This window comes from Wolffia australiana, chromosome 6 (assembly GCF_029677425.1).
Source record: "Wolffia australiana isolate 7733 chromosome 6, ASM2967742v1".
NCBI lineage: Eukaryota > Viridiplantae > Streptophyta > Magnoliopsida > Alismatales > Araceae > Wolffia > Wolffia australiana.
Window position 1 is genome coordinate 12,221,698 of NC_135840.1, and position 25,830 is coordinate 12,247,527.

Here is a 25,830-nt window from a genome sequence, read left to right on the forward strand (position 1 = left end):
TTTCAAAAGGAAGCGCCTCATCAGGCCCCTGATTCTCCAACCGATTCCAGTAGGGATCTTAAATACTGAGAGATAAAATATGGGGATTGCTCATAGGATTGCCTTCAGTAGCACCAACCTGCCGCCTCTAGACAACACGTTGGCTTGCCATCCTTCCTGCCGCCTCTCGACCTTCTGGATCACCGGCTGCCAATCTGCCTTAGTCATCTGCCCTTTGATTAATGGAAGGCCCATGTATCTCATGGGAAGATTATTGGTCGCTGTTCTAAACTCCTCTGTGCATTGTGTCTCCTCTTCCTGGGAGAGAGCACAGCTTACGAAAAAAGTAGTGCCATCCAAATACTACAGTAATGGGATACCCTCGGGGACGCTAGCGGTTTGGTAGCCCTTAAGAAGACCACGTGTACATGCAAGATCAGTGCATGTGGCAAGTGTGTCTACCACTAGTACAAATAATTGGGGTGAAAGCAGGCACCCTTGCCTCACCCCCCTTTGCAGTTTTATGCGCACACCTTCGGGCCTTCCGTTCACCAACACTGAGAAGGAACGTGTTGTGATGCATCTCTTCATCTACTTCAACCATTCCTATGGGAAGGCCCTCTTTTTCATTGACGCCCAGAGGAAACCCTGGTCAAGCATGTCATATGCCTTCGCAAAGTCGACCTTCCACATAAGACCTTCGGTCCCATGTCGCTAGAATCTCGCTTGTGGCTATGGTGTTATCCACCAGAAAATAGCCGGGTATGTAGGCAGATTCAGAGGGTCCTACGAGTTCTCCAATTACCTATCTCAGCCTGTTTGCCACGACCTTTGCGATGATTAGGTATATGGAGTTGGACAAGGAGATTGGTCTGAAGTCTTCAATCCGTTCAGCACCTTGATGCTAGGGTATTAGAACCAAATATGCCCTGTTTGGTCTCTCCATGCTGCCTATCCCTTGTCAGAACTCTTCAAGCGTGGCCATCACATTTGGTCTCACCAATTCCAACAATTCTTTATAGAAAAAAACTGGCAGTCCATCTGAGCCTAGCTCCCCTTCGTCATTGAGGCTTTTGATTGCCTCCTTGACCTCTTCCTCCGAGAACGGCCGCATCAGTTCCTCTTTGCGTGAGGGGTCCAAGGTCCGACCACCCTTTCCGCACCATACCCATGCATTGCCTCTGCCTTTCTTGTTAAAAGTGCGGAAATGGTCTGCAACTGCACCGCTCACTGGTTGTGAGCCAACATATTCATGGCCTCCCACCATCAGTTTCCAGATGCTATTAATCTGATGTCTACCATTTGCTGCTAGGTGGAAGAATATCGTGTTCGCGTCACTTGTCCAGGGCCACAACTATCGAAACCGCTGCCTTCAGTCCATCTCAAGTTTTTTGTCTTTCTCGGGTACTGGCCTACTCCACTTTCTTCGTTCAATTGATTCTTCTCCATTCAAGAACCATGTATCCTCCAGATCATCCAACTGTTTGATTCTGCACAGAGCCTCGTTTCTTGTCTTCTTACTGTGCTCGTGTACTCGCTTGCGAAACTCCACTTAATGCTGTCTCAGTCCATGTATTTGGGCGGCTAGCGTTTGTCCCGGAATGTAATCTTGGTTGTGATAGCCACGTTACCTTCACCTCATCTTTGGAGCAAATCTCTTGCAGCCACGTTTTGTCTACCTTGCAGTGTGTGGGTCTCTTGGGAGTCTCATTCTGACCCATGTGTTTGGTGTATGGTCCCAAATAGGACGCGGGAGAGCACTCTACGAGCTCAACTGAGCAAAGGAACTGGTCCAAAAGCAACATCCTGTTATGTCCCGTTATGCTCCGCCACATATCTATGCAGTCAAAAGGCCCCATTTCTTGTAGTGACATCTCTACAATGAAAGCCAAAAGGCTTCTGAGTCTACTTCTCTCCCTCCAGCATCATTCGGTCGATCTCTTGCCTCTAGTGTCATGTTGCAGTCTCCACCTAACAACATGGGGCACTCGCTGAACGTCTGTTATCTCGGACTAGCTCTGTCCATAGCTCACTTCTGCGTTGGGCATTAGTTGGGCCATATATCTAGGCAACAACCAGTTCATGATTGTCACTAGGTTGCTTGAATTTACTGCTACGGCAAACTGTCCTGTCTGCATAGCTACTTATGAGAAAATCGCCTTGTTCCTTGCTACCACCACACCCCCAGACCACCCGATCGCATTGACCACCAGAAAACCCTCAAGGAATCCTCTGCCTATTATATTCCACTCTCTTAGCTCACAGTGCTCCAGCATGGTCTCTTGTAAGCATGCCAAGGAGGCCCCCCACTCTCTCAGGTAGCCTTCCACCACTCTACACCTACCTTTGTCTCGGAGGCCTCCCACCACTCGATGCACTTCATGGTAAACCTTCTTCACGAGGAGTAGCTATTGCCCAGTGACAGCTTCAGTCCTATTGCCGTCATCGCTAGCACGAGGAGTCTTAAGAGAGTCTTCTACCACGACAGGCTTCTACCAATTCTCCTTTTCTTTCCCCCGAGGCTCAGTTTCCCCCTTCTTACCGCGCTCTGCTCTGGTGTTGCTTTTCATCCCACTCTCTGCGGCTAGTAGCAGTCGCCCGCTTTTACCAACCTTAGCCCACGCAACAATTCTCCTCTCATGGTGGATACCAAGTTTCTTGTGTTTGTATACAAAACTCGCCAAACCTTGTTCTCTTTTTTTGCTGGGCCGAGGGGGACTGCTCATTACTGTACCGCTTTCTGCGGCCGCCGTCGTCCTTCCAAACGTACTGTCTCCCAAGGGAAGTACCAAGTCTGGGTTCATAGGATCCCCTTCTTTCCTTCCTATCAATACATCTCCCATTTGTCTCCCATCCTCTAGTATATGGTGTCTCCTCTACATCTGAAGGTTCCCTCCCATTGTGTTATATTCTGTCTAACTGGGAGCGGTGGTTTTGGGATGCCCCATGGTGATCTCAGCCTCCTTCCAACCTGATGTCGAGTTCCTTTCTGCAAAGGAGGTCTTCGGATGCGCTATCTCAATCCCACCTGGTTGTTTCTTCGTCGACAGTGACTGAGGTAGCGGCAGTGGCAGCGGTGGCAGTGGTGGAGTTTCAAAAGTCCCATCCAGGCCCCAGAGATTGAGGATACGCGACGGAGTGGTAGTGTGGGCCCCTTCAACCTTGTTTGGGTCTCCCGACCTTAGCCCATCAGAGATGACCCGTCTGTGGATGCCCACGGGTCGAACAAGTGCCTCCAATGCCTGTCCTACCCTGTGGCCCATAGGGATGCTTCGGGCTTCAATAATAGATGTGTAGATAAGTCTCCTTACTGCACCATCGCATGGAAGAACTCGGCACCATGTCACCTGTACCCCCTCCTCCAACTTCTTGCCCCCAGCCAATCACGACAATATACGTTGCCACTAAGGTCCCACAGAGAAAGAAGTGCCCCCACTCGAGGGGGCCAGATTTCAGCTTTGTCAAGGGCTGAAAATTTTTATAGGAGCCCCCTTTGTACTTAACTCAGTGTGGGGATCCCTGTGTGACCACCCCCACCAGGCAGCCCTTGTGGGCCCCCTGTTGACTTTTCATCGCTCTAATCGACAGGCGAGCATCACCTGTTGGATAGTGGACCATCCTGCCTTCGGTTGCAGTTATGGTGAATGAAATCCTGGCCCCTACTCCAGCTTTTTCAGGATATTCTGCTTGTCTGTGACCTGTCCCTATGCATTTGTGGCATACCAAGTTGCCCCCCCACTCCCTTGTTCTATAGCAGCATGCTTCTATTTGTTCCCTTTTTATATGTGTGCGACAATGAGGATTTCTATGCCTACGTTGATGTAGCCCAGAAGCCCGTTTTTTGAGGCCTATTAGCAGCTTGGGGGTCAAGCAGAAGATTCTTCTAGAACTAACAGGATCTACAGAAATTTACCTAAAGCCCCTCAAAATCCTCTGATAGGATTTTATCTGACAGGAAAATCTGACAGGATTTTCTCTGACAGGATCTTCTAAAAATATTTTCTCTAACAGGATTTTCTTTGACAATATTTTCTCTGACAGGATCTTCTGACATATTCTTCTTCTGCCAGGATCTCTGCTCTAATTTGTCAAAGCTGCTTGTCTTCTGTTTTGTCTCATCTGAATCTTCTTGAGCCACACAAATATCTCCTGACAGCTTCTACAGGCCCCAGAATATGCAGGATATCTCTGCTCAGGCCTGTCAGCCTGCTTATCCTCTGTTTTCTATTGTCAGAATTGTTTTTCTCAATGTTTTGACTTGTCATTTCATGGGTGCAGTCATTATGGACGACCCTGCACTTGTTGTAGCCCAGATAAGGCCCCCAGGTACCCTTGAAGGAACATTATTGAAGTGTATTGGTTTGTTTAAACTGTTGTTTCTCCCCTCTTAGAGTTCTCTTTGCTAGAGAGTGCTTAGTTGCTTGAGGGTTCAAGCACAACCCCTTGTGGATTCAAGGGTTGGAGAAGCTAGTTCTGTGGATTGAGGACTTGGCACCTTCAAGTAAAGCAAGGGTTATTGATTCAAGTCCTGTTCCTACACCGCTTGTGTACTGAGGCTGCGTCATATGTGGCCCAACTTTCACCCATCTGGCCTCCTCTGCTTCTGATGTATGCGCTTCCCCTACTCTATGAGCGGCTATGGGCGACTAGTTGGTCTGTCCCATGCCATTCCGGTGATCTACTGCCTGTGTCATGGACATCGTCTTGTCTTGGGGGGCGGGCTCCGCGAACTGCCAAGTGTGAGTACACTGAGTCTTGCCCCCATTTCGGTCACCCCCCCCCTTCAGTTTTACTAATATTCTTTTCACTTCGTGTCCAAGCAACCTCTTCTACCACACCCTCTGGCCTCCATCTTCTGTCATACACAATATCCCCATCTTTTCTTCCACGTTGAGCTCGAAGTATCAGTGCTGCTTTCGAGTAGGGGACCTGCCGGCTTAGAGCTTGCCACCAATCTCGCTCATCTCCTCCGGCCCTTTGAAGAAGCTGCGGCACTCCAACTAACCTTGCACGGCTTCTTTCAGGGGCATCTCTTTCGCAGATCCCCCCATGAATTTTGTCCTGGCCACTGCCTGCACTTGCCACTGGCCTTGTACTCGCAGGGAGTACTCTTATGGTCGAGAATTGACGTGACCTCAGCTTCCTCGCATATCTTGCAATTGACCTCTCCTCGAGCATTCTCTTCTGCTCCATCTCTTCCCTAGAGATCTCATTCGTTGGAGCCCTCAACTCCTTCCGCTACCATCTAACTATGGCCCTCAGCTTAGCCCCACTTCCTCTTCAGCCATATCCTGCTCTCGAATTGCCGCCTCCATCTCTTCCAAATCGAACTTGTCCTTTTCCATGTCGCGCATTCCGGCGCCAGCGGCCCCCTCTGCGATCGGCGAGCCATGAGCATTATATTCCTTCGCATCGTTGCCACCTTCTCCGATCTGACCCACTGTAGGCTGAAACTCCAAACCAGAACCGCGTTACCGCTGCACATCTTCTGGATTACCTCCGGACTTGACAGCGGGCCTGCATAGCCCATCTCCTTCTGCAGCCACTCCACGGTCTCCTCTGGCTTCAGCACCGAGCCCGTCTTCCTGAGGCCCGAGTCACCAGGCTTCTGGCCTTAAATCGGAGACCTCTCCTTCCTCAACACAGTGAAGAGCACCATCTTACTTGTGGATCTCCGATTGCCACGGGAGCCGTCATCGTCTCGGATCGCCAATCGCCAATGGATCTCAGATTGCCAAAGGGTCGCCAATCTCCGACCGTCGCGGAGCTCCGCCGCGGATCTCTGTCGCCGATGGTTCCCTTGCTTCCTGATTTTCTGTCATAGTAGAGACCTCCGCGTAGTGGAGACCATCTACGAGGACAAGCGACACGATGTGTCGACCTCCCCTTCTTCCGCGCCAAGCCCTAGTTCATCATCCCTTCCGCCAGTGAGATGACTTTCAAAAAATTGAAGCGCGAGACAGCCTGATCCTCCCTCCCAACAGCTACACTTCCCAATCTCGACGCGAACCTCACCGAAGCAGACTCGCCTTCCTTGTCCTTCTCCTTGAACTCGTAGACATCGAAGTCCCTCCAGGGCAAATGGTGCCAGTCGAAATCAGCTTCCGGCACAGGATCAACCAGGAAGCGATCGTCGTTGTTCAAATTCATCAATCGAAGAGCGGGAAAATCACTCGAATCAGGAATTTCCGAGGTTGCAAGCAGATTATGGAAGGAGAATCAGTGGAGGAGATTGAAAATGGTGGATCGCCATGGCCACCCGAAAACAATGATTGAAGTATGTGGCGATCCTGGATTGGATCTAAGCCTTTATAGGCAGATCGGCAAATCTTTCAACACAATAGTTCTCAAAAGAAGCAACAAGGAAATAGAGTTCGAAATGGAAGAATAACGATGATAGTTTGGATCAATCTCCCTCAGAGGAAGAACTGAGAAGGATCAAATCAATCCCGCTCCGCGGAAGCCCAGAGTATCTTCCGCTCCGGCCGAACAACAGCTCTGCTATTTCTTGAATTCAAAAATATGATCCCCCCCTTCTGTCTTCTTGACCCTTATTTATAGGAAGCGTTTCCCGTCGTTTATTCTTGCTCGCACGTGCAATTAACTCTTTCTCTTCTTGGCGGATTGATAAGTCCTTAAGGGGACCTTATCATTACTCCCCTGCCGAAAAAGCAATTGGTCTCCAATTGTAAAATTTGGAAATTGCTTCCGTATGACTTCCAGGTCTTCCCATGTCGCTTCATAGTTAGGAAGATTCTTCCACTTGACGAGAACTTGGAGGCCATTTCTATTGAAATGATAAGACAAGATGCAGTCTGGATGTACCTGCCATTCCAAATCATCAGCAAGGTTAGTAGGAATATCCAAGGCAACCTGATTTTCTCCCAAAGTTTTGTGCAGTCTAGATACGTGGAAAACAGGATGAATTTTGGCATAAGAAGTTAAGTCTAGCTTATACGCTTCTGAGCCAATTTTTTGTAGTATCTTGTAGGGACCAAAAAACTTGGGCGCTAAGTTCACTAATGGTTTGGTTGCCAGCGATTTCATACGATATGGTCTTCTTTTCAAATAGACCTTGTCGCCTTCGGAAAAGTGGATGCCTCTCCTGTGTTTATCTGAGTAATGTTTCATATAATTGTGGGCCTTGGACAAATGGGTCTTCAATAGTGTCAACATGCTATCCCTTCCTTGTAACATGATGTCCAATGAGTCTATAGGTGTATTTGGTGAGCCATAGCGAACGATGTCAGGTGGATCTCTGCCATAAACTGCTTTGAAAGACGTCATCTTTATAGATGAATGGAAAGAGTCGTTGTAATTGTATTCGACCCATGGTAGCCATTTCATCCATTGTTTGGGACATTCGGACGAAAAACATTGGATGTAACATTCCAGACCTTTGTTAGTAATTTACCTATGTCCATCCGTGTCAGGATGATAAGAAGAACTGTGCTTTCCAAAACGCACTGATAAAAGTACTTCCTTGTAGCTTGTGGAGTTCTTTCCAAAACACACTTATAAAAGTACTTCCTCTGCCTGAGATAATAGATCTAGGAATACCATGTAGTCTTACAATCTCTTTAAGAAACGTTTCTGCAATAGTTTGTGCTGAAAAGGGATGCCTGACTGCCAGAAAGTGTGCATATTTGCTCAATCTGTCTACCACGACCAAGATCGCATTGAAACCATGAGATATGGGCGAACTGATACAGTCCCTATAAGGATGTATGAAAGAAGAAAGAGAAGAGGACAGAAAGATAGGGGCCAGCTGGCGCTGAGCTGGCAAAATAACTAAGTTTCTTGAATAATAGTTTAGAAAGGAAATAAAGAAAGCGGAGGTTATAAATAAAGGTGACGGGAAGGAGAAGGGGCACGGAGGCTTGGTATTTTCTGGGAGAATAGCTATTCTTGAGGAGAGAGGGTTGCATTCGGCGTGAGTTTCTTCAGGGTTCGTGGCTACAGAGAAGAACGAAGACGAAGTCGGGTGTTCATATACAACAAGGGCTAGGAGCATGGATCCGATTTGTAAGTACCATTTATCAGCAGTTTCTTTACCGTTCCGATACGGGAGTGTATCACAAACCTTCTATGAAGTCTACGTAGATGTCCTCCCATATTTGATAGGGTATCGGTAGAGGTTGTAGGAGACTGCCTGACCTTAGCGATGAGGATTAGTGTGTCTGACCAATGTGGCATTCTGACACATAAGTTTTGATTTTGCCTTTCATTCCATGCTAGTAAAATTTCTGCGATATTCTCTTATACATACGGAGGAATCCACCATGTCCCCCAATCTTAGTGTCATGCAGCTCCTTTAAAATTAATGATATCAAGTATGATGCAGCTGGGATTACTAATAAAGATTGCTTGACAGCTTGTAATTTTGGATCTGCTTCTATTTGGTTTTCCAAAGTCAAACGGTCTAGCCAATGTGTCAAAGTGAGACTTCCCAGGGATAACTCTTCCATTGAGCGTGATAGTGCATCAGCAACAATATTTTGCTTCCCGGCTTTATATTTGATCTCAAAATCAAACCCCAGTAGCTTGGAAATCCATTTCTGAAATTATAGCGGTATTTCTCTTTTATTCAGAAGAAATTTTAAGGTAACCTGATCGGTATGGATACAAAACTTCTTGAAAATGAGGTACTGTTTCCACTAAAGCCATCAATTCTCTCTCATAAGCAGATTTGGACTGAGCTTGATCTGATAATGCCATGCTGAAGTATGTGTCACGATACCTTAGATTACATATAAGAGAAAGAAGAAAGGAGGAGAAAAAGGGAATAACTCTGCATGTGGGGCCACATTGGGCCCCACATGTGTGGAGTCCATGTAGCCCAAGATCAAAAGTAACCGCCCAGGGCAGTAACTAACTGCCTAGGCTAGGAGCAAGGACATCATGCTCCTATATAAGGAATAACCCCTTTGGCAGGAGGGGGCATCGATAACTTGGAGAAAGACCCTGGAGATTGGAGGCGTTGCTGAGCTGAAGCTGCATTCGGCTGGGGAGCTCGAGAAGGCGCTATGGATCTGGGATCTTCCTCTATCTGAAGAATTGTATTGCTACACTACATTGTGAGTCAATTCTATATTCTTCAAGAATTCGTTTCTTGATTTGGTTAGAATCATATCAATATGCTATAGGATAATTGTCTTCCATTAAAACTGCACCCATGCCAGAACCCAAAGCATCAGTTTCTAAAGTGAAAGGCTTGGTAAAATCTGGTAACTTTAGTATTGGTGGAGAGGACATAGCTATCTTTAAGGTTTTGAATGTTTCTTCAGCTGATTCTGTCCATTGAAAAGCATTCTTCTTGAGTAGGCGGTTGAGAGGTTGTGTACGCACGGCATTCTTTATGAATCATCGATAGTAGTTGGTCTGGCCTAAGAATCCCCTAGGCTGTTTTAGGGAAGAGGGTCTAGGCCAATTCTGGATAGCCTTTATCTTGTCAGCGTCGACTGTTTCGACCCCCTTGTCTGAGATACAATGTCCCAAATAATCAATCATGTGCTGATGAAAACTGCATTTCTTAGAGTTTATACATAAGTGGTTGTCATGCAGAACAACCATAACCCATTTGAGATGTAGATCAGTATGTCATCAGAGAATACTAACACAAATTTTCTTAAATATGGTCTGAAGATAGTATTCATCAGAGACTGAGATATAGCAGGAGCGGTGGAGCAAAAGGCATGACTGTAAACTCGTAATGCCCCATATGACTCTTGAAAGTCATTTTTGGGATGTCTTCTTCATGTATTCTTATTTGGTAATATCCTGACTTTAGGTCCAACTAGGTAAATATGGAAGCCCCATGTAATTCTTCAAACAGTTCTACAATGGGGATCGGATATCTATTTGGGACTGTTATTTTGTTTTGACTTCTGTAATCGATACAAATTCTCCATCCACCATCCTTCTTTTTAATGAGCAAAGCTGGACTGGAGAAAGGACTTGTAGAAGGTCTCACTACTCCTGAGTCTATCAAACCCTGTACAATTTCTTCAATTTAATTTTTGTGCAAATGTGAATATCTGTATGGTCTGATATTTACTGGTTCAGATCCCGGAATAAGATAAATTCTATGATCTGAACTTCTCTTGGGTGGCAATGTACCGCTAGGGTTGAAAACAATAGGATAGAGACTTTCATATTTTTCAAAACCAGAAGTCAGTTTTAGAGTATGTACCGTGGGTTTCTGATAAACATCCCTTGAGAACTTACGAAAAGAAGAAAAGAAAGATCGGGACCCCGGCACGTGCGAGCTGATCCACATGTGCGAGAAGGTTTGATATAAAGCGGGAAATGAGCAACTCCAAAGAAGAGGACGCGAGGCTATAAATAAGAAGGGGGATTCAAGCAGAAGGGCATCAAGAAGTTGTTCGAGTCCTAGAGCGACCAGAGATACTCCTCGCGCGGGTGCTGGACCGATCCGGACAGTACAGCTCTCTCGTCAAAGGGAGATCTCTCCATCTTCTATATTTGATTCTCTTTCGTTCACTTCTGCATCCGTTGATCTTTCGTCTATTGTCATACAAACACTTGGATTGTTGGGTATCCTTATCGTATCACTGCAATTGACTGAGATTACTGGTTTATGCATTGACCACTTCCATTTGACAAATTCTCTTCGGATCTTATCAAATCCTCGCCGGTTCTACTCCAATAAGACATATGAAGATAGATTCTTCAGTACTCTAACAGTTTCGCTGGATCGCATTATCGTATCACTGCGATTCCATTTGACATATTTCCCTTTAAGAATTTCCTGGGCTCGTAAATTCTGAGTCGACGCCCTTTCCATAACACCTTGAGACTTAAAAGATTGTAGTTGCAGAGAAACCAATCTAATGATCTCAGCCACTGTACTCTCAATATTATGTGAAATATTCCCAAAGCCAGAGGAAGTCTTGAGTGATGTCTAAACTCTGAATGTGCAGAGGTACATTTATGCATATACCCTCAGACGATTCGAGAGCACTGTCTCCCATCAACACATCAAATCTGGGACTCTCTAAAATAGGAGCTGGCAATATCGCAGGGTTGATAAAATTGTGCGTGGCCCCACTATCTACCAGAACTATCACCGGAAAACCATTGATCCTGCCCCAAAACTTTAATGCTCCGGTAGGGCAAGTTCGTTGCGCTAACCTCAGATTTACTCGTGCCATGAATAGAGCCCCCTCAATAATTGGATCTTCCTCAGTCTGCATAAGATCTTCGATTTCATCCAGTAATTCTTGTATTTAATCTTTGACTAAGATCAAATTAAGATTTCTTCGGCACCTATGTCCCGGAGCAAAACAATCATTGCAATGGTAGCATAAGCCCTTATCCTTTCTCTGCTGAAACTCACTGTCTGTTATTCTTAAGTTCCTTCTTGTGTTTCTATCTTTGTTTTGCTGTACTGAAGCAGTTGGCACTGAATTAGATGAAGTAGCTGCATAATGAGCCAAATCCAGGCTATTATATGATCGGTGCCTGGGAGCCACTTGTTGAAGTGGTTGTGCTGGTACTATTTGTTGTTGTGGTTGAGCTGGAGTTCGATGTCGATGACCTTGGGCTTCTTGAATTTGTAGTCCTGCATAAGGTGGGGGAGTCTTCCAAGCTTGATATAATACACTTAAATCAGACTCTTCTCTAATCGATAAGTCCATCATTTCTTTCAAACCACACTTTACTTCGGATTTCAGGTAATAGTCCTCAGAGATATGCGCTTTCTTTAATTTCTGGCACAACCAATGGCAGTTGAGAAGCTATAAGTTCAAACTCAGTTCGGTATTCTTGCACAAGGTTAGTCTGTTTAACCTCAAAAATACTCTGATGTATTGAATGTGTCGACATTCCATATCTGTCTATGAATTGAACTTTGCAATCTAGCCAAATCGTCATGCCAAATTCAACTTCGGCTTAAAGAAACCAAGTAAGGGCCTGCTCATCCAAATTTAAGGCAATGAGATGCAATTTATCCTTATCAGCTAAATGATGTTGGCGGAAATACCGTTCTATGCTCTTAAGCCACGAATCAGGTTGGTAACCACTGAATATCTGTAAATCTTCTCGTTTAAATCTAGAATCGTACTGACCTTGGATCATGGAGATGTTGGTGTGGCATAGTTCTTTGAGGTATAGCCTCGACCGCAACTTGATTGTGATTAGGTAACATTGTCGACTTGCCCTTCAAAATCGCCGAGATAGAAGCCACTTCTTGCATCGGGTGTTCGAGGACATTGGTGACTCTCTTCTGATCCTCCATGACACGACTCTCCAGATCTTCAACTTTGACTCGAGATCTGACATTGCTGGCCAAGGATAGTTGGCTCTGATACCAAAATGTGGCGATCCTGGATTGAATCTAAGCCTTTATAGGCAGATCGGCAGATCTTTCAACACAATAGTTCTCAAAAGAAGCAACAAGGAAATAGAGTTTGAAATGGAAGAATGACGATGATAGTTTGGATCAATCTCCCTCAGAGGAAGAACTGAGAAGGATCAAATCAATCCCGCTCCTCAGAAGCCCAGAGTATCTCCCCCTCCACCCGAACAACAGCTCTGCAATTTCTTGAATTCAAAAATATGATCCCCCCCTTTTCTGTCTTCTTGACCCTTATTTATAGGAAGCGTTTCCTGCCGTTTATTCTTGCTCGCACGTGCGATTAAATCCTCTTCCTCGAGTTTTGATAAGTCCTTGAGGGGACCTTATCAAAGTCTTAAAGATATGATCAGTATCCCGACGTATCCCATAAAAATGTTTCCCCATGTTATCCCGGTTGAACTGGTGATACAAGTGAAACTGATGATTAAGCAGTGAAACAAGCACTCGGGTAAATATACAAAAAAGGGAAATACTTGCCTTATTATCTGGTTCTGCCCCAAAACCTCTGCTTTTTTGAGCTAAACATACAGTAAATGCCCCCCTACTGCTGCAACTGACATTTATTATCACATATCTCTTCCAAATGTTGTTACGCCAAGCTCTTTCTGCGTCTGCCAATAGTTTTTTTGCATATCAGAAAATAAATAATAAGGAAAAATATAGCGGACTCTAAAGCAAGATACAGAAACTCAAACTCTCACACATGTAAATGAGGTGACTAGAAGAGATCTCTAGGAAGATAAAAAAAAAGACTGGTGCTTTTGAGGGTGATTTACGATAAGACTTCAACCTAACACTTAGTTTTCAGTTAACATACATGATCAGAGGCTGGGAATAGACAACTCGTCAAGATACATATTTTTTAAAGAACATCCAATATCAAAAGTCACTTGATGTGAAACTTTTCTTTTATCGCTAGGAGATGCTAGATGCATGGGGGAAGATTATGGAAAGAAGGGGGAAAAGAGACAAGAGATGAGGGAAGTCAATCGAAATTTGATGATGTAACGCAATTGTGTTCTCCTGTCAAACAAAATACAGCTCTCAGTCACCTAAAACAACATCAAATGTCATTCTAATCTGTCTCTGGCATCCATGGATAGCCTCACGATATCAAGAGAGGTAAATAACCTCGCCCCACACTGAGAGCAAAATGGGCCTTTCAGATGCTTTTTTTGAGACTTCTTTCGTAAGTCAATTATTGGACTATGTCAATTTCTACATAAGTCCACAATCATCTGAAAATGTATTTTCTTTGAAGAAAATACTTTCAGCTATCTGATTTGACTAGCACAAAAGAAGCACCATTTAGTTGAATAATGATTTCTTTTGAAAACATATAAGGCGGTCACCCGAAGAAATCGGCAACCACCTGAACAAGTACATGGTTCGAGCCCTAGGACTCTATTACATGTATACATTTTCCTTTTTCCTCTTCATCCCCATCACAAGAAAACCATGATGCTATGAGACCTTCTATCTCATGGACGAGCCCGTCCATAGAGGCCTTCCCCCCTCAGAAGATCACCTCATTTCTATGTAGCCAGATTCCCCAAAGCACTGTCAGTGCTCGGCCCCCCACTTCTCTATGTCTCGGACCAGTCCTCTGCATGGAGTCCCAAAAGGCCTCTTTTGATGACGTGTTCACCACCAACTGTGCTTGGGTGGCCCAAACTGTGCGTGCGAAAGGAATCCAAAAAATAAATGATTACAATCTTCGTCATCTCTGGTGCACACCACGCATACTAGTTTGGGCATCTGGATAAATCCTCTTGAGAAAGACGCGGGTCATTAATCTCTTTCGGAGCAGGAGCCACCCAAAAATCTTGGCCTTAAGCAGAACCTTAGATGCCAAATCGCTCAACACGCTTGGATCATATTTGTGTCTTCCTTATTGCCCTGTCGGTTCCGTGCATAGGCTTTTCCCACTGAGAAAGGAGCTCTTGTCCAATCCCAACCATCTAATTCCCCCAGGTTAGGGCGGATCTGATTTAGACCTTGTTGCAAGCCCAAGAAATCAGTTAGTCGTTGATCTGACAAGGCACCTTCAATCCCCGGATTCCAGGTACTGTCCCAGCATTCACCTACTGTAGCCTGGGGCATTGCGCGAGTGTAAATGGCTGAGGAATTATTCTCGCAAGGGGCCGCGCGACAACCAGTGGTCTGTCCAGAATTTAAAGAGAGGGCCATTGCCTATTCGGACAGAGTAGAACTCCCGGACCTTGGGGAAGATTTGACTAGGGCCTTGCCAAAATGTTGATGCCCCCTTTATTGGTTCCATTTTCTTATTTATTTTCCTTTATTGATTTCCTTTATTGGGGAAGAACTTTCTTATCCCAGTTCAATCCCCGACCATACTTGTCTCTCAAGATCCATATGGTGAGGTCATCTCTTGGTTGCATGATCCTAGTCACCCACTTTGCTAATAATGCCGTATCCATGCTTTGGATATGCAATACTCCTAGTCCGCCATGTTTGGTGGGCCTGCATACGGTATTCCATGCAACCAGTGCGAGCCCTCGACTCTGATCGGTACCATTGCCTTTCCAGAGGAAATGTCTCATCAAGCCTTCGAGTCTCTGGCCGATTCCAGTAGGCATCTTGAATACAAAAAGATAGAATATAGGGATTGCTGACAGGATCGCCCTCAATAGCACCAACCTACTGTCCCTTGTCGAAGACGTTGAAGACATGGGCTGCTTGGGAAGCCCAGGATAAAGGGGCATTGTACCGGACCATTTCAAGCCCAATATCGGGCTGCCTATCCAACCCATTCGATCAATAACGGCTACTTTTTCTAGCCGTTATATGACCGTTGGAACTAGCTGTTATAGGCTTGTATAAAAAGCGATACACATCGCATGTACTGTTTTGACGTTTTTGGTGTAGTAAAACTCTTTCTTTCTTCCTTCTCACTTCTTCCATTCTCGATTCTATATTTTTCATGGTATCAGAGCAGGTGTGACCTGCAACGCTCTACACCTCGTGAAGACTAGGATCATCCTTCGGGAGGATCTTGTGGAGAAGTTTTTTGATTTTTGATTTGTCCCTCGAGAAGACTGGTGGTGGAGCTCTTGGTTCTGAGGCATTTCAAGTGAGCTCGCCTTCTTCTTCATAGTCATCCCATTGGAAGACTAGTGGTGAAGACCCTGGAGCAGTCTTTCTAAGAGATCATGGCAGAAGTGTCGACCAAACCTCAGGCTCCAACAGGACTAGCTATTCCTGCTGGAAATCAGCCAGTTGTTCCAGATCGATGGCTCACTCATCTTCCTGTTCTTGCCAAATGCAATATCTTTAATGGAAGCAATCTTCTATTCTGGGAAAGGACGATTCAAGCTGCATAGAAGCCGAGAAAACTCATATATCTCCTAACAGAAAGCTGCCCAAGTGAGTCCCATCCAGATTATCAGAAGTTTGTCATGGAAGAGGAGTTCGTGTTTGGTTGGCTACTTGATTCAATTTCATCCGAGCAACTTACCACATACACTCCTTATGATACCTCCAAAAATATGGGAGGCCGTCCATCGAAATCATTCCAAGAAGAATGATAAAAGCAAAATCATCAATCTGATCATCCAGGCTTATACTCTCAAACAAGGGGATATGGATGTCCTCACTTATTCAAATAAGTTGAGGGAAATCCATAATGAATTAGATCATTGTCGACCTCCCTCCATCGATCCAGTAGCCCGAGCTCATGAAGCCACAAATCGTCTGTGCCAATTCCTGCAAGGGCTCAGGCCAGAATTCGAGCTCATCAGAAGCCAACTTTACAACCGAGAAGATGAGCCCACATTTGATGAAGCCGTGTCTAAGGCAATGCAGGAGGAGAGCCGTCTAAACATGAATAAAGGGAGTATTGAAAGCACTACATACGCAACAAAAGGCCAGAATCACCAAAGGGGTGATTCAAAGAAGCCAAACAGAGAAGACATTTTCTGAAATTACTGCAAAAAGAAGGGGCATATGAAGGACAAGTGCTGGAAGCTGCATGGCAAACCTCCACATATAGCTCAGGCCCACATGACGCAACAAGGAGATGGCAGTAATGATCTACCTTCAGCACAAGATTTCCAGAAAATGATGCACGAACTACAGAGCCAGAAACGTTTATCAACTCTGGATCAATCATTGGGTCAACGTCAATGGCCAACTCTGGTAAAGAAAATTTATTTCACAATATTGCTTTACTTACCCAGGATCCATCTAATGCATGGATCCTGGACTCAGGTGCAACTGATCATATGTCATCTAAGAAAGACTTCTTCATGACATATGAAAAGGTTCACCAAGGTAAGTATGTTCAAACTGCTGACGGCACGTTGCTACCTGTAATGGTGTGGGCAGTTTAAACAGTGAACCTATTGGAGAATTGAAGAATGTTCTACATGTTCCAAAACTATTCGTTAGTCTAATCTCAGTACAAAAAGTTGCAAAGATTAAAGAGTATAATATATTGTTTGATAATCTTGATGCCTATTTATGTAATAAGGAGCTCGGGTGGAAGACTGGACTAGCTAAGGTACACCAGGGACTCTACTACCTACCCTGGCAGAACTCAAGACCACCACGAGGAGAAGCTTCAAGGGTGGCCCAGTAAAGAGACCACCTGACGAAGTCATCATGGAGACACATCAAAGAATGGGTCATCCATCCTACCACTTACTCAAACACATGTATCCAAACATGTTTACAGATGTTTTGGTTGAACATTTGAATTGCGAAGCATGTCATTTGGGGAAATTTAAGAGAGGGATGTACCCTCCCAGTATTACTAGAATGGAAAAACCTTTCCAAATGATTCATTGTGATGTTTGGGGTCGATCTCCTCAAACAGATATATTAGGACATCGATATTTCTTGGTATGTATATACGACTGTAGTAGGTATAGTTGGGTCTTCTTGATGAAACACGAGCATGAAGTTACTAAGAACCTAAAAGGATTATGTAGTCTCATTAAGAGACTATTAGTGAGATATATCTTGTATGGGTAATGGGCCTCTATGTTTAGCCCATTACCCTCTTATTCTCGTTTCTCTCTCCTAGGGTATATATACCCAACTCATGTACCTTCACTATTATGGGATTATTCTTCTTCTCTCAATCTCATCTTCTTCCTCCTAACCTAGGTTAGGGTTTCACAGAGACAGTTTGGGGATCCACTACAAGGACTACGAACCAACAACGCAAGAGATTTTATGAATCATGAACTCATGGATTTCTTTACAAATGAGGGCATTAGACATGAGACCTCATGCCCATATACTCCCCAACAAAACGGCATAGCAGAAAGAAAAATGGGAGACATTGTGGATAAAGGGAGAACATTATTGATACAAGGAAATTTTCCCACTAATTTATGGGGTTTTTCTGTTATGACTTCAACACATCTGATCAATAGACTCCCTTCGATAAGCCTTGGTCTTAAAAGTCCCCTAGAATTACTTGAATCATATTACCCAAGTGTAAGATTGAAAACTGGACTACCTCACAAAATATTTGGATGTGTTGGCTATGTGTATAATAATGCACACAAGCAGAATAAGTGGTCAACAAAAGGATTAAAATGTGTTTTTTTGGGTTATTCTGTTACACAAAAGGGATATAAATTTTATCACCCCATAACCCGGAAATACAAGGTAACTAAGGATGCTGTATTTGATGAGAAATTGTTCTACTATAAACCTCAAGGAAATGAGTCTCATCAAGATGTATCACGTATGCTCAATATTGAGCACTCAGATGTCGACCAGCAATCACCAAATAATAAAGGTGACCACGGTTTAGAAAAGCAAAAATTGTTAGATAATGTGGCTGAAGTAAACTCTCAAGGCCACCTGCGTGGACCTGAACAAGACCAGGAATCCGAAACACCAGATGTGAATGGGGAAAAGGGGGAGTCGTCTAGGATTTCCCCATACCCTAAGTATTATCAAAGAAAACAAAAGGGTAAGGAAAAGGAACACAGGTTGTCACTTGAAGAGCAAGAGTTATCCCAAGAAGGGGGAGAACTATCAAATAAAGGGGAACACACATATGCTGAAGATTTAGCAGATCAAAACAACGAAGCAATGTGTTGGCCAATAGCCCTAAGGAAGGGCACAAGAAAGTGTGCAAAATAACCACTATACCCTATGGCGAACTATCTCAATTATCAGAAAGTTTCACATCGATATAGGATGTTCCTGACGCAAGTTCAAGCTATAACTATTCCCAAATCTCCCCAAGAAGCCATGAAAAGTACACATTGGAGAGAAGCAATGGATGAAGAGATGAGAGCTCTACTACAGAACAACACATGGGAAATGGTTAATCGACCTAAGGACAAGCGAACTGTGGGATGTAAATGGGTATACACCATAAAATGTAATCCAGATGGAAGCATAGACAGGTACAAAGCACGATTAGTAGCTCGGGAATACACCCAGACTTATGGAATTGACTATCAAGAGACATTTGCACCGGTTGCTAAACTTAATACCATTAGGATTCGAATATCCTTAGCTGTAAACCTGGATTGGCCACTAAATCAATACGACATTAAGAATGCATTTCTACATGGGGACTTAAAAGAAGAGATTTATATGGATATTCCACCAGGATATGAAGAACATCAAGATAAGGGAAAAGTGTGTAGACTTCAAAAGGCTCTATATGGACTAAAGCAATCCCCTAGAGCATGGTTTGGGAGATTCACTCAAACTATGAAAAAATTAGGATACCGCCAGTGTAATGGGGAACATACTATGTTCATAAAACACTACGAAAACAAACTACTAACAATACTGATAGTATATGTAGACGATATCATAATTACTGGGAATAACCTAGAAGAAATACGAATCCTTGAAGAACATTTGAGTAAAAATTTCCAAGTTAAACAACTAGGACCCTTAAAATATTTCCTAGGTATAGAATTTGCGAGGTCAAGTGAAGGTATCCTAATGACACAACAGAAATACATACTAGATCTCCTAAATGAAACAAAACATATAAACTGCCACGTGAATGAAACACCAATCGAAGTTAACCATAGACTTACTAGAAATGAAAATGAACCTAAAGTAGACATCAACTCTTATCAGAGTCCAATAGGAAAACTCTTGTATTTGTCGCATACACGACCTGACATATGTTATCCTGTGAATGTGTTAAGTCAATTTATGCACTCGCCTAGGAACTCGCATTTTCAAGCAGCTAACAGGATTCTCAGGTACCTAAAAGGAACACCAGGAGTGGGCATCGCACAACAAAAAACAGGTAAGATTGACCTTATTGTGTACACTGATTCTGACTTTGCTGGCTCTCGTCTTGACTACAGGTCGACCACTGGGTACTGCACAATGCAAGGAGGAAATCTAGTAACCTGGAGAAGCAAGAAGCAAAGTGTAGTATCAAAATCAAGCACTGAAGCTGAATTTCGTGCCATGTCCAAGGGAATCGACGAGGCAATATGGATCAAGAATCTCTTGGAAGACTTGAAAATCAACTTCCTAAGACCAATGATCATCCGCTGTGACAATAAGTCTGCCATCAGTATAGCTCATGATCCTGTTGACCATGATCGAATGAAGCATGTAAACATTGACAGATTCTATATCCAAGACCACTTGGAACAAGGGAACCTACAAACAGAATATGTAAGCTCTGATGAACAGAGTGCAGACATCTTCACCAAGGGGCTACCTATCAAGCAAACTCAATATTTAAGATCCAAGCTTGGAATGAAGAACATACATTCCTGCACTTGAGGGGGAGTGTCGAAGACGTTGAAGACATGGGCTGCTTGGGAAGCCCAGGATAAAGGGGCATTGTACCGGACCATTTCAAGCCCAATATCGGGTTGCCTATCCAACCCATTCGATCAATAATGGCTACTTTTTCTAGCCATTATATGACCGTTGGAACTAGCTGTTATAGGCTTGTATAAAAAGCGATACACATCGCATGTGCTGTTTTGACGTTTTCGGTGTAGTAAAACTCTTTCTTTCTTCCTTCTCACTTCTTCCCTTCTCAATTCTATATTTGTCACCTCTGGACAACACTTTGGCTTCCCATCCTTCCAACCACCTTTCGACCTTCTCTATCATCGGCAGCCAATCAGCCATAGTCATCCGGCCTCTACTTAACGGCAGACCCAGATATCTCATTGCGAGGCTACCAATCGGTGTTCCCAGAGCCTTTGCACATTGAGCCTCTGCTGCCAAGGATAGACCACAGCTCGCATAGGAACTTGTCCAGTCTCGAATGCCTGTTCCGTCCCATCATGCCACTCCATGATTACATGCAGTCAGTTAGCCAGATTTCTTGTAGTGCTGCCTCTAATATGGAACATTCAAAATTCCTCAGAATCTGGACCTCTCCCTCCAGCATCATTTGGCCAGTCCCTTGTTTCTAGAGTCACATTGAAATCTCCCCCTACCAGCAACAGGCTCCTGTGGAACATGCACACCAAATCAGTCAATTCCCTCCATAGGTCCGTTCTCCTCCTAGCATTTGCAGGACCATACACCGAGATGACAACCATATCAAAATCGTCATTCATCTGTTCTAGCTTGTTTGCTTCAGCAAACTGACCCATCCACGAAGCCATTTAGGAGAACACCACCTAATTCCAAGTTAACACCACTCCCCCGAACTACCCAACTGCATTAACTGCAAAGAAACCCTCAAGGAAACCATTTCCCAGTGCATTACATTCCTTTGCCTCACACCTTTCTAACATTGTGTTGTGAACACGCCACTCTGGCCCCCATTCTCACAAGTAAATACCCACAATTCCAAGCCCACTTTCACCTACAGAGGCCACGAACATTCCATGAGATGCATTCCATGGCACGATGGTTTAGAGCAGAGTCCTATTTCGTGTCTTTCGGCTTGATGACTTGTTCTTGTGCCTCACTGTTGGAAGTGCAGGGACTCTCCATCATCCTCTTCCTCCATTGAATGCCTCACCAGAGTGATCCCTGCAGGACTTAATAATCTCAACAAGAACCAGCTCTTAGCACCAATATCAGATAGATTTGCCCTTGTAGAAGTGGTTCCCTTTGTTTCTCAAGTTTATGAGGATGAACAGAGACATGATAATGAACAGGTGAAGCAAAACATCTCTCCTGGATCTCCAACCAAGTAGGACTCTCCGTGACATCATCATTCTTTGCCGATACTGCGTCTGTTGCTACTAAGGTTTGTGGAAGGATGACACACAACAGATGGGATAAACAGCAGAAGGCTGAACAGAAATTTGTTCAGTTCTCTGTCACAGAGTCTGTAGTTTCATTCCATTTCCCATCCAAGGACCTAGACATAACCAATAACAGATTGGATCAGACTTACACTGGAGAATTTGAGCAAAAAATGTTATGCTGGGTTTGTAGAATGCAATTGCTTACTACTCACTAAAAAAGGCTGTATTAGGTACCAGCTGCAGCGGAATAAGGTAAAAATAGAAATTAATGATCCAATAAGGACCCATTAGAGGATGACCAAAATCAGGTACAAAAGTGATATAGTAAACACTTATGTCAAGCACAAACTGGAAATGGTACGCAACGGGATGCAACAGGAGGCATGAGAGGGTTTCATTTTGTTTTCTGTTCCAAGGTCAGGACAGATGCCACAAATTAGATTTAGTTCCGTTCTGTCTGTCAGCTGTCCACGAACCCTTTTTTATGTACCCTCCAATCCGTCGTAAGGAGCTATGCTATGGAGCCCTCATACAAATTTAGGATTTGACAAGATTGCCGGGAGTGAAGATAGGGTTATGAGGAAGAAGCCCCAAATCACTAGAACGCATTTAATGAAAGATTTAATCTTACAATTCACCAATGGCAGGTCAGCGTTCGATTGGAAAACCAACATTGAAACAACGAAACAATAGTTCCCCAAAATGAACCAAACTATCAATGATGTCAGACAAAAAGTTATGGGAAATGATGCGTTAGAAATAGATTTTTTTTAGCAGAATGTGACCGAAACAGAGCTATCGGCGATTTGAACAATCTGGGCGTAAGTACTAAAAAAAAATTATTATCACTTCCACACAGATCCTTTTGTCCGAAAGAATATTAATTTTCACAAAATGCTGACGAGATTTGGAAAACTCCAATTAAACTATACTTATTTTTCTTCAACGAACGAGATGGCTTCGGGACAAATATTCTTCAACCGAACAAAAATAACCCCTGCCTTGCCTTTACACACACCTACACTGACCAAGATCACTTTTCAAACACACATGAACCCAGAAGTCCCCACTAAAAACCATAAGCAGCCCCAATTCCGCCTACTTCATCAATAAATCTCTCATTCAACAATAATTTACTGATCTCCATCACCTCTCGACCCACTTCACTTATTCCGCCCAACAAACGATACAGAACAGTATATAAGCCAAAATCAACTCCGTTTTGAGCAGATATAGGAAGGTTCACTTTTCAAACACACATGAACCCAGAACTCCCCACTAAAAACCATAACCAGCCCCAATTCCGCCTACTTCATCATTAAATCTCTCACTCAACAATAATTTACCGATCTCCATCACCTCTCGAACCACTCCACTTCTTCCGCCAAACAAACGATACAGAACACCATATAAGCCAAAATCAACTCCGTTCTGAGCACATATACGAAGATTCACAAACCGCAGACGAGCTGCGATGTAACTTGCAGGTGAATTCAACATGATACATGAAGAGATCACGAGAGCCAACAAGTAATCTAACCCGGAGATTGACGACGCGCCACGAATCGGCAGAAGCGGACTTCCCTTCGATCAATCGAACTGCGCTCGAGTGGCAGACGTCGAATTGCTTCTACGCCTGCAGCGCTCGCCATCGGCTGACGCCTCAACTTCCAACTGACTCCCCCCTTCCTCACCTCCCCCGTAATCAGTATGTATTTTCAAATATACTATTTCACTAAATTTTATCTGTGCATTATTTTTATTATATTGTTCTCTCTATTTTTAAAATTACTTTTGAAATATAATTAGTTTTTCCAAATAAACTACTTGACTAAACTTTCATCTTTTCATTTGACGGGTCGAATAGTCTAATGCTTTGTTTCCATTTTTTTTCTCTGTTGTTTTTTCCAACCCATAAATGCAATTTCTATGTTCAGTAATTAACTTTTGTTCAAACAAATTACATCACTAAATTTTCATTCAACCATTACCTGTCAGATAATCTAAAATATCGTTCCCGTTTGTTATGCTTCTTATTTTCTCCGCGCCAGAAGTGCAATTTCTATTTTATTACTATTCTGAAACTGTAGTTAATATTTTTCAAATAAATTACTTCAGTAGTTTTTTTTTCTTTTTTTCATTAACGACATGATAATCTAGTACCTTTTTTTGATTTTATATTCTCTCTTTTTTTTCCACCTCATAAATACAATTTCTATTTTAAAACATATTTTGGAAATGTAGTGATTTTTTGTTCAAATAAATCACGTCACTAAATTTTCATTTTATAAATAATTTGGAAATATGACTAATAATTTTTAAATAAATGACTTCACTAAATTTTCATTTTATGAATAACTTGGAAATATAACAATAATTTTCAAATAAATGACCTCACTAAAATTTCATTTTTTCTTTAACGGTCAGTTAATCTATTAAGTTATATCGTTTTTTATTCTCTCTTATTTTTTCCACCCCAGAAATGCAATTTCTAGTTTTGAGACATATTTTCGGAAACGTAGTCATTTTTTGTTCAAATAAATTACTTTACTAAATTTTCATTTTATTATTAAAGGTCAGGTAATCTAATACATTGCTTTTATTTTTATAATCTCTTATCTTCTCCACCTCAGATGCAATTTCTATTTTATTATTTTGGAAATATAATTATTAATTTTCAATAAATGACTCTATTGATTTTTTATTTTTCCGCTAACGGACAGCTAATCCAATACCATTTATCGTTTTTTTATTCTCTTGTTTTTTCCACCCCAGAATTGCAATCTTCTTTCATAAATATTTTGGAAATGTAATTAATACTTATCAAATTTTTACTTTTTATATAGGGGAATGAGATAAAGAGAGAGAGAGAGAGAGAGAGAGAGAGGGAGGGAAAGGAAGAGAGATAAGTAGAGAGTAGGAAAGAGATGCATACAGACAGAGATAAGATATGGAGGGAGGAAGAAGAGAGATAAATATGTATAGAGATAGAGAGGGAGGAAGAAGAGAGATAAATATGTATAGAGATTGAGAGGGAGGAGGAAGAGAGATGGGAAGAGAAGAAGACAGAGAGATATAGACACAGATAGAGAGAGAAAATGAACAGAGATATAAAAAGAGAGGAAAAGGAACAGAGATAGGGAAATAGGAAGAGAGAGAGAGAGAGATGGAATGGTAGAGAGCTAGGGAGAGTGGAACGGATAGAGAGAGAGAGGGAAAGGAAGAGAGAGATAGAGAGAGAGAGAGAGGAAGAGAGAGACGGAAAGGAAGAGAGATATGGAAAGAAGCAGAGAGAAGGAAAGAAGCAGAGAGACAGAAAGGAAGAGAGTTAGTGAGAGAGGAAGGGATAGAGAGAGAGAAGGGAGAGATATAGATAGAGACACAGAGAGAGAGAGAGAGAGAGAGAGGGAAAGGAAGAGAGATAGAGAAAGAGGAAGAGAGAGGGAACGGAAGAGAGTTAGAAAGAGAGGAAGAGAGAGGGATTGGAAGAGAGGCTGGGAGAGAGAGAAGAGAAGCGAGAGATATAGACACAGAGAGAGAGAGATAGGGAAAGGAAGAGAGATAAGGAAAGAGGAGGGGGAAGGAAGAGAGAAAGGGAGAGAGGAGAAGAGAGAGAGATAGACACAGATAGAGAGAGGGAAAGGAAAAGGGCTAAGGAGAGAGGAAGAGAGAGATAGAGATATAGAGACAGAAGGAAAGGAACAGATATAAGGATAAAGGGATACGTATAGAGAGAGATACAGAGAGAAAGAGTGACATAACAACAGCTATTCAATTTTGGCCAGCAAAAATCCAGCACGACTCAATTCCTCTAACTCAGAAATAAACATGAGCATGAAAGAGGGAAGCTCATAATCTTGATCTAATATATGTTCAATTTTCTGTTCTTGAGCGATGTTGGGATTTTCCTCAAAAAATTTCAGACAACAAGGGCCTGAGGCCTCACGTCGGATGCCCGGAAGAAATTCCCCCAATCAAACAATCGGTTAGAAAGATTAAGAAGAAATTTACCAAAGGTAACACATATAAGCTTAAAATCCGCCGGAAAGACTGAAATTTGACACGAAAATTCAGATCATAAGGGATCAATATTCATAGTACGGACATGGCCAGAAGAAATTCCCCAATGAAACAAAAAAAATGATGTAACAAAAGAAAAAGAATTACGCTGCTGATGCGATTAATCAGAAAATCCGCAGGGATGAAAAGGGCAAAAGCCTAAATTTCAACAAAAATTTCTTGAATGCGTTCATCGACAATGGCGACAATTACTCAACTAGAATC

At 43.1% G+C, this 25,830-nt stretch overlaps 1 protein-coding gene across 4 annotated transcripts in view; it reads right to left on the reverse strand.

Annotated features, from left to right (window-relative positions):
- LOC144704071 (Tetratricopeptide repeat (TPR)-like superfamily protein) overlaps nt 1–23,242 on the reverse strand; it is a 78,602-nt gene extending 55,360 nt beyond the window's left edge. For all 4 annotated transcript variants that reach the window (XM_078576300.1, XM_078576301.1, XM_078576302.1 and 1 more), the window contains exons 1-2: nt 23,087–23,242; nt 12,836–12,969 (exon numbers count right to left, since the gene is read on the reverse strand). In XM_078576300.1, coding sequence (XP_078432426.1) covers nt 12,836–12,969; nt 23,087–23,198 — 246 coding nt within the window. In that variant the 5' untranslated portion in view covers nt 23,199–23,242. The remainder of the gene's footprint in view (nt 1–12,835; nt 12,970–23,086) is intronic.
- Nucleotides 23,243–25,830: the final 2,588 nt, after the last annotated feature.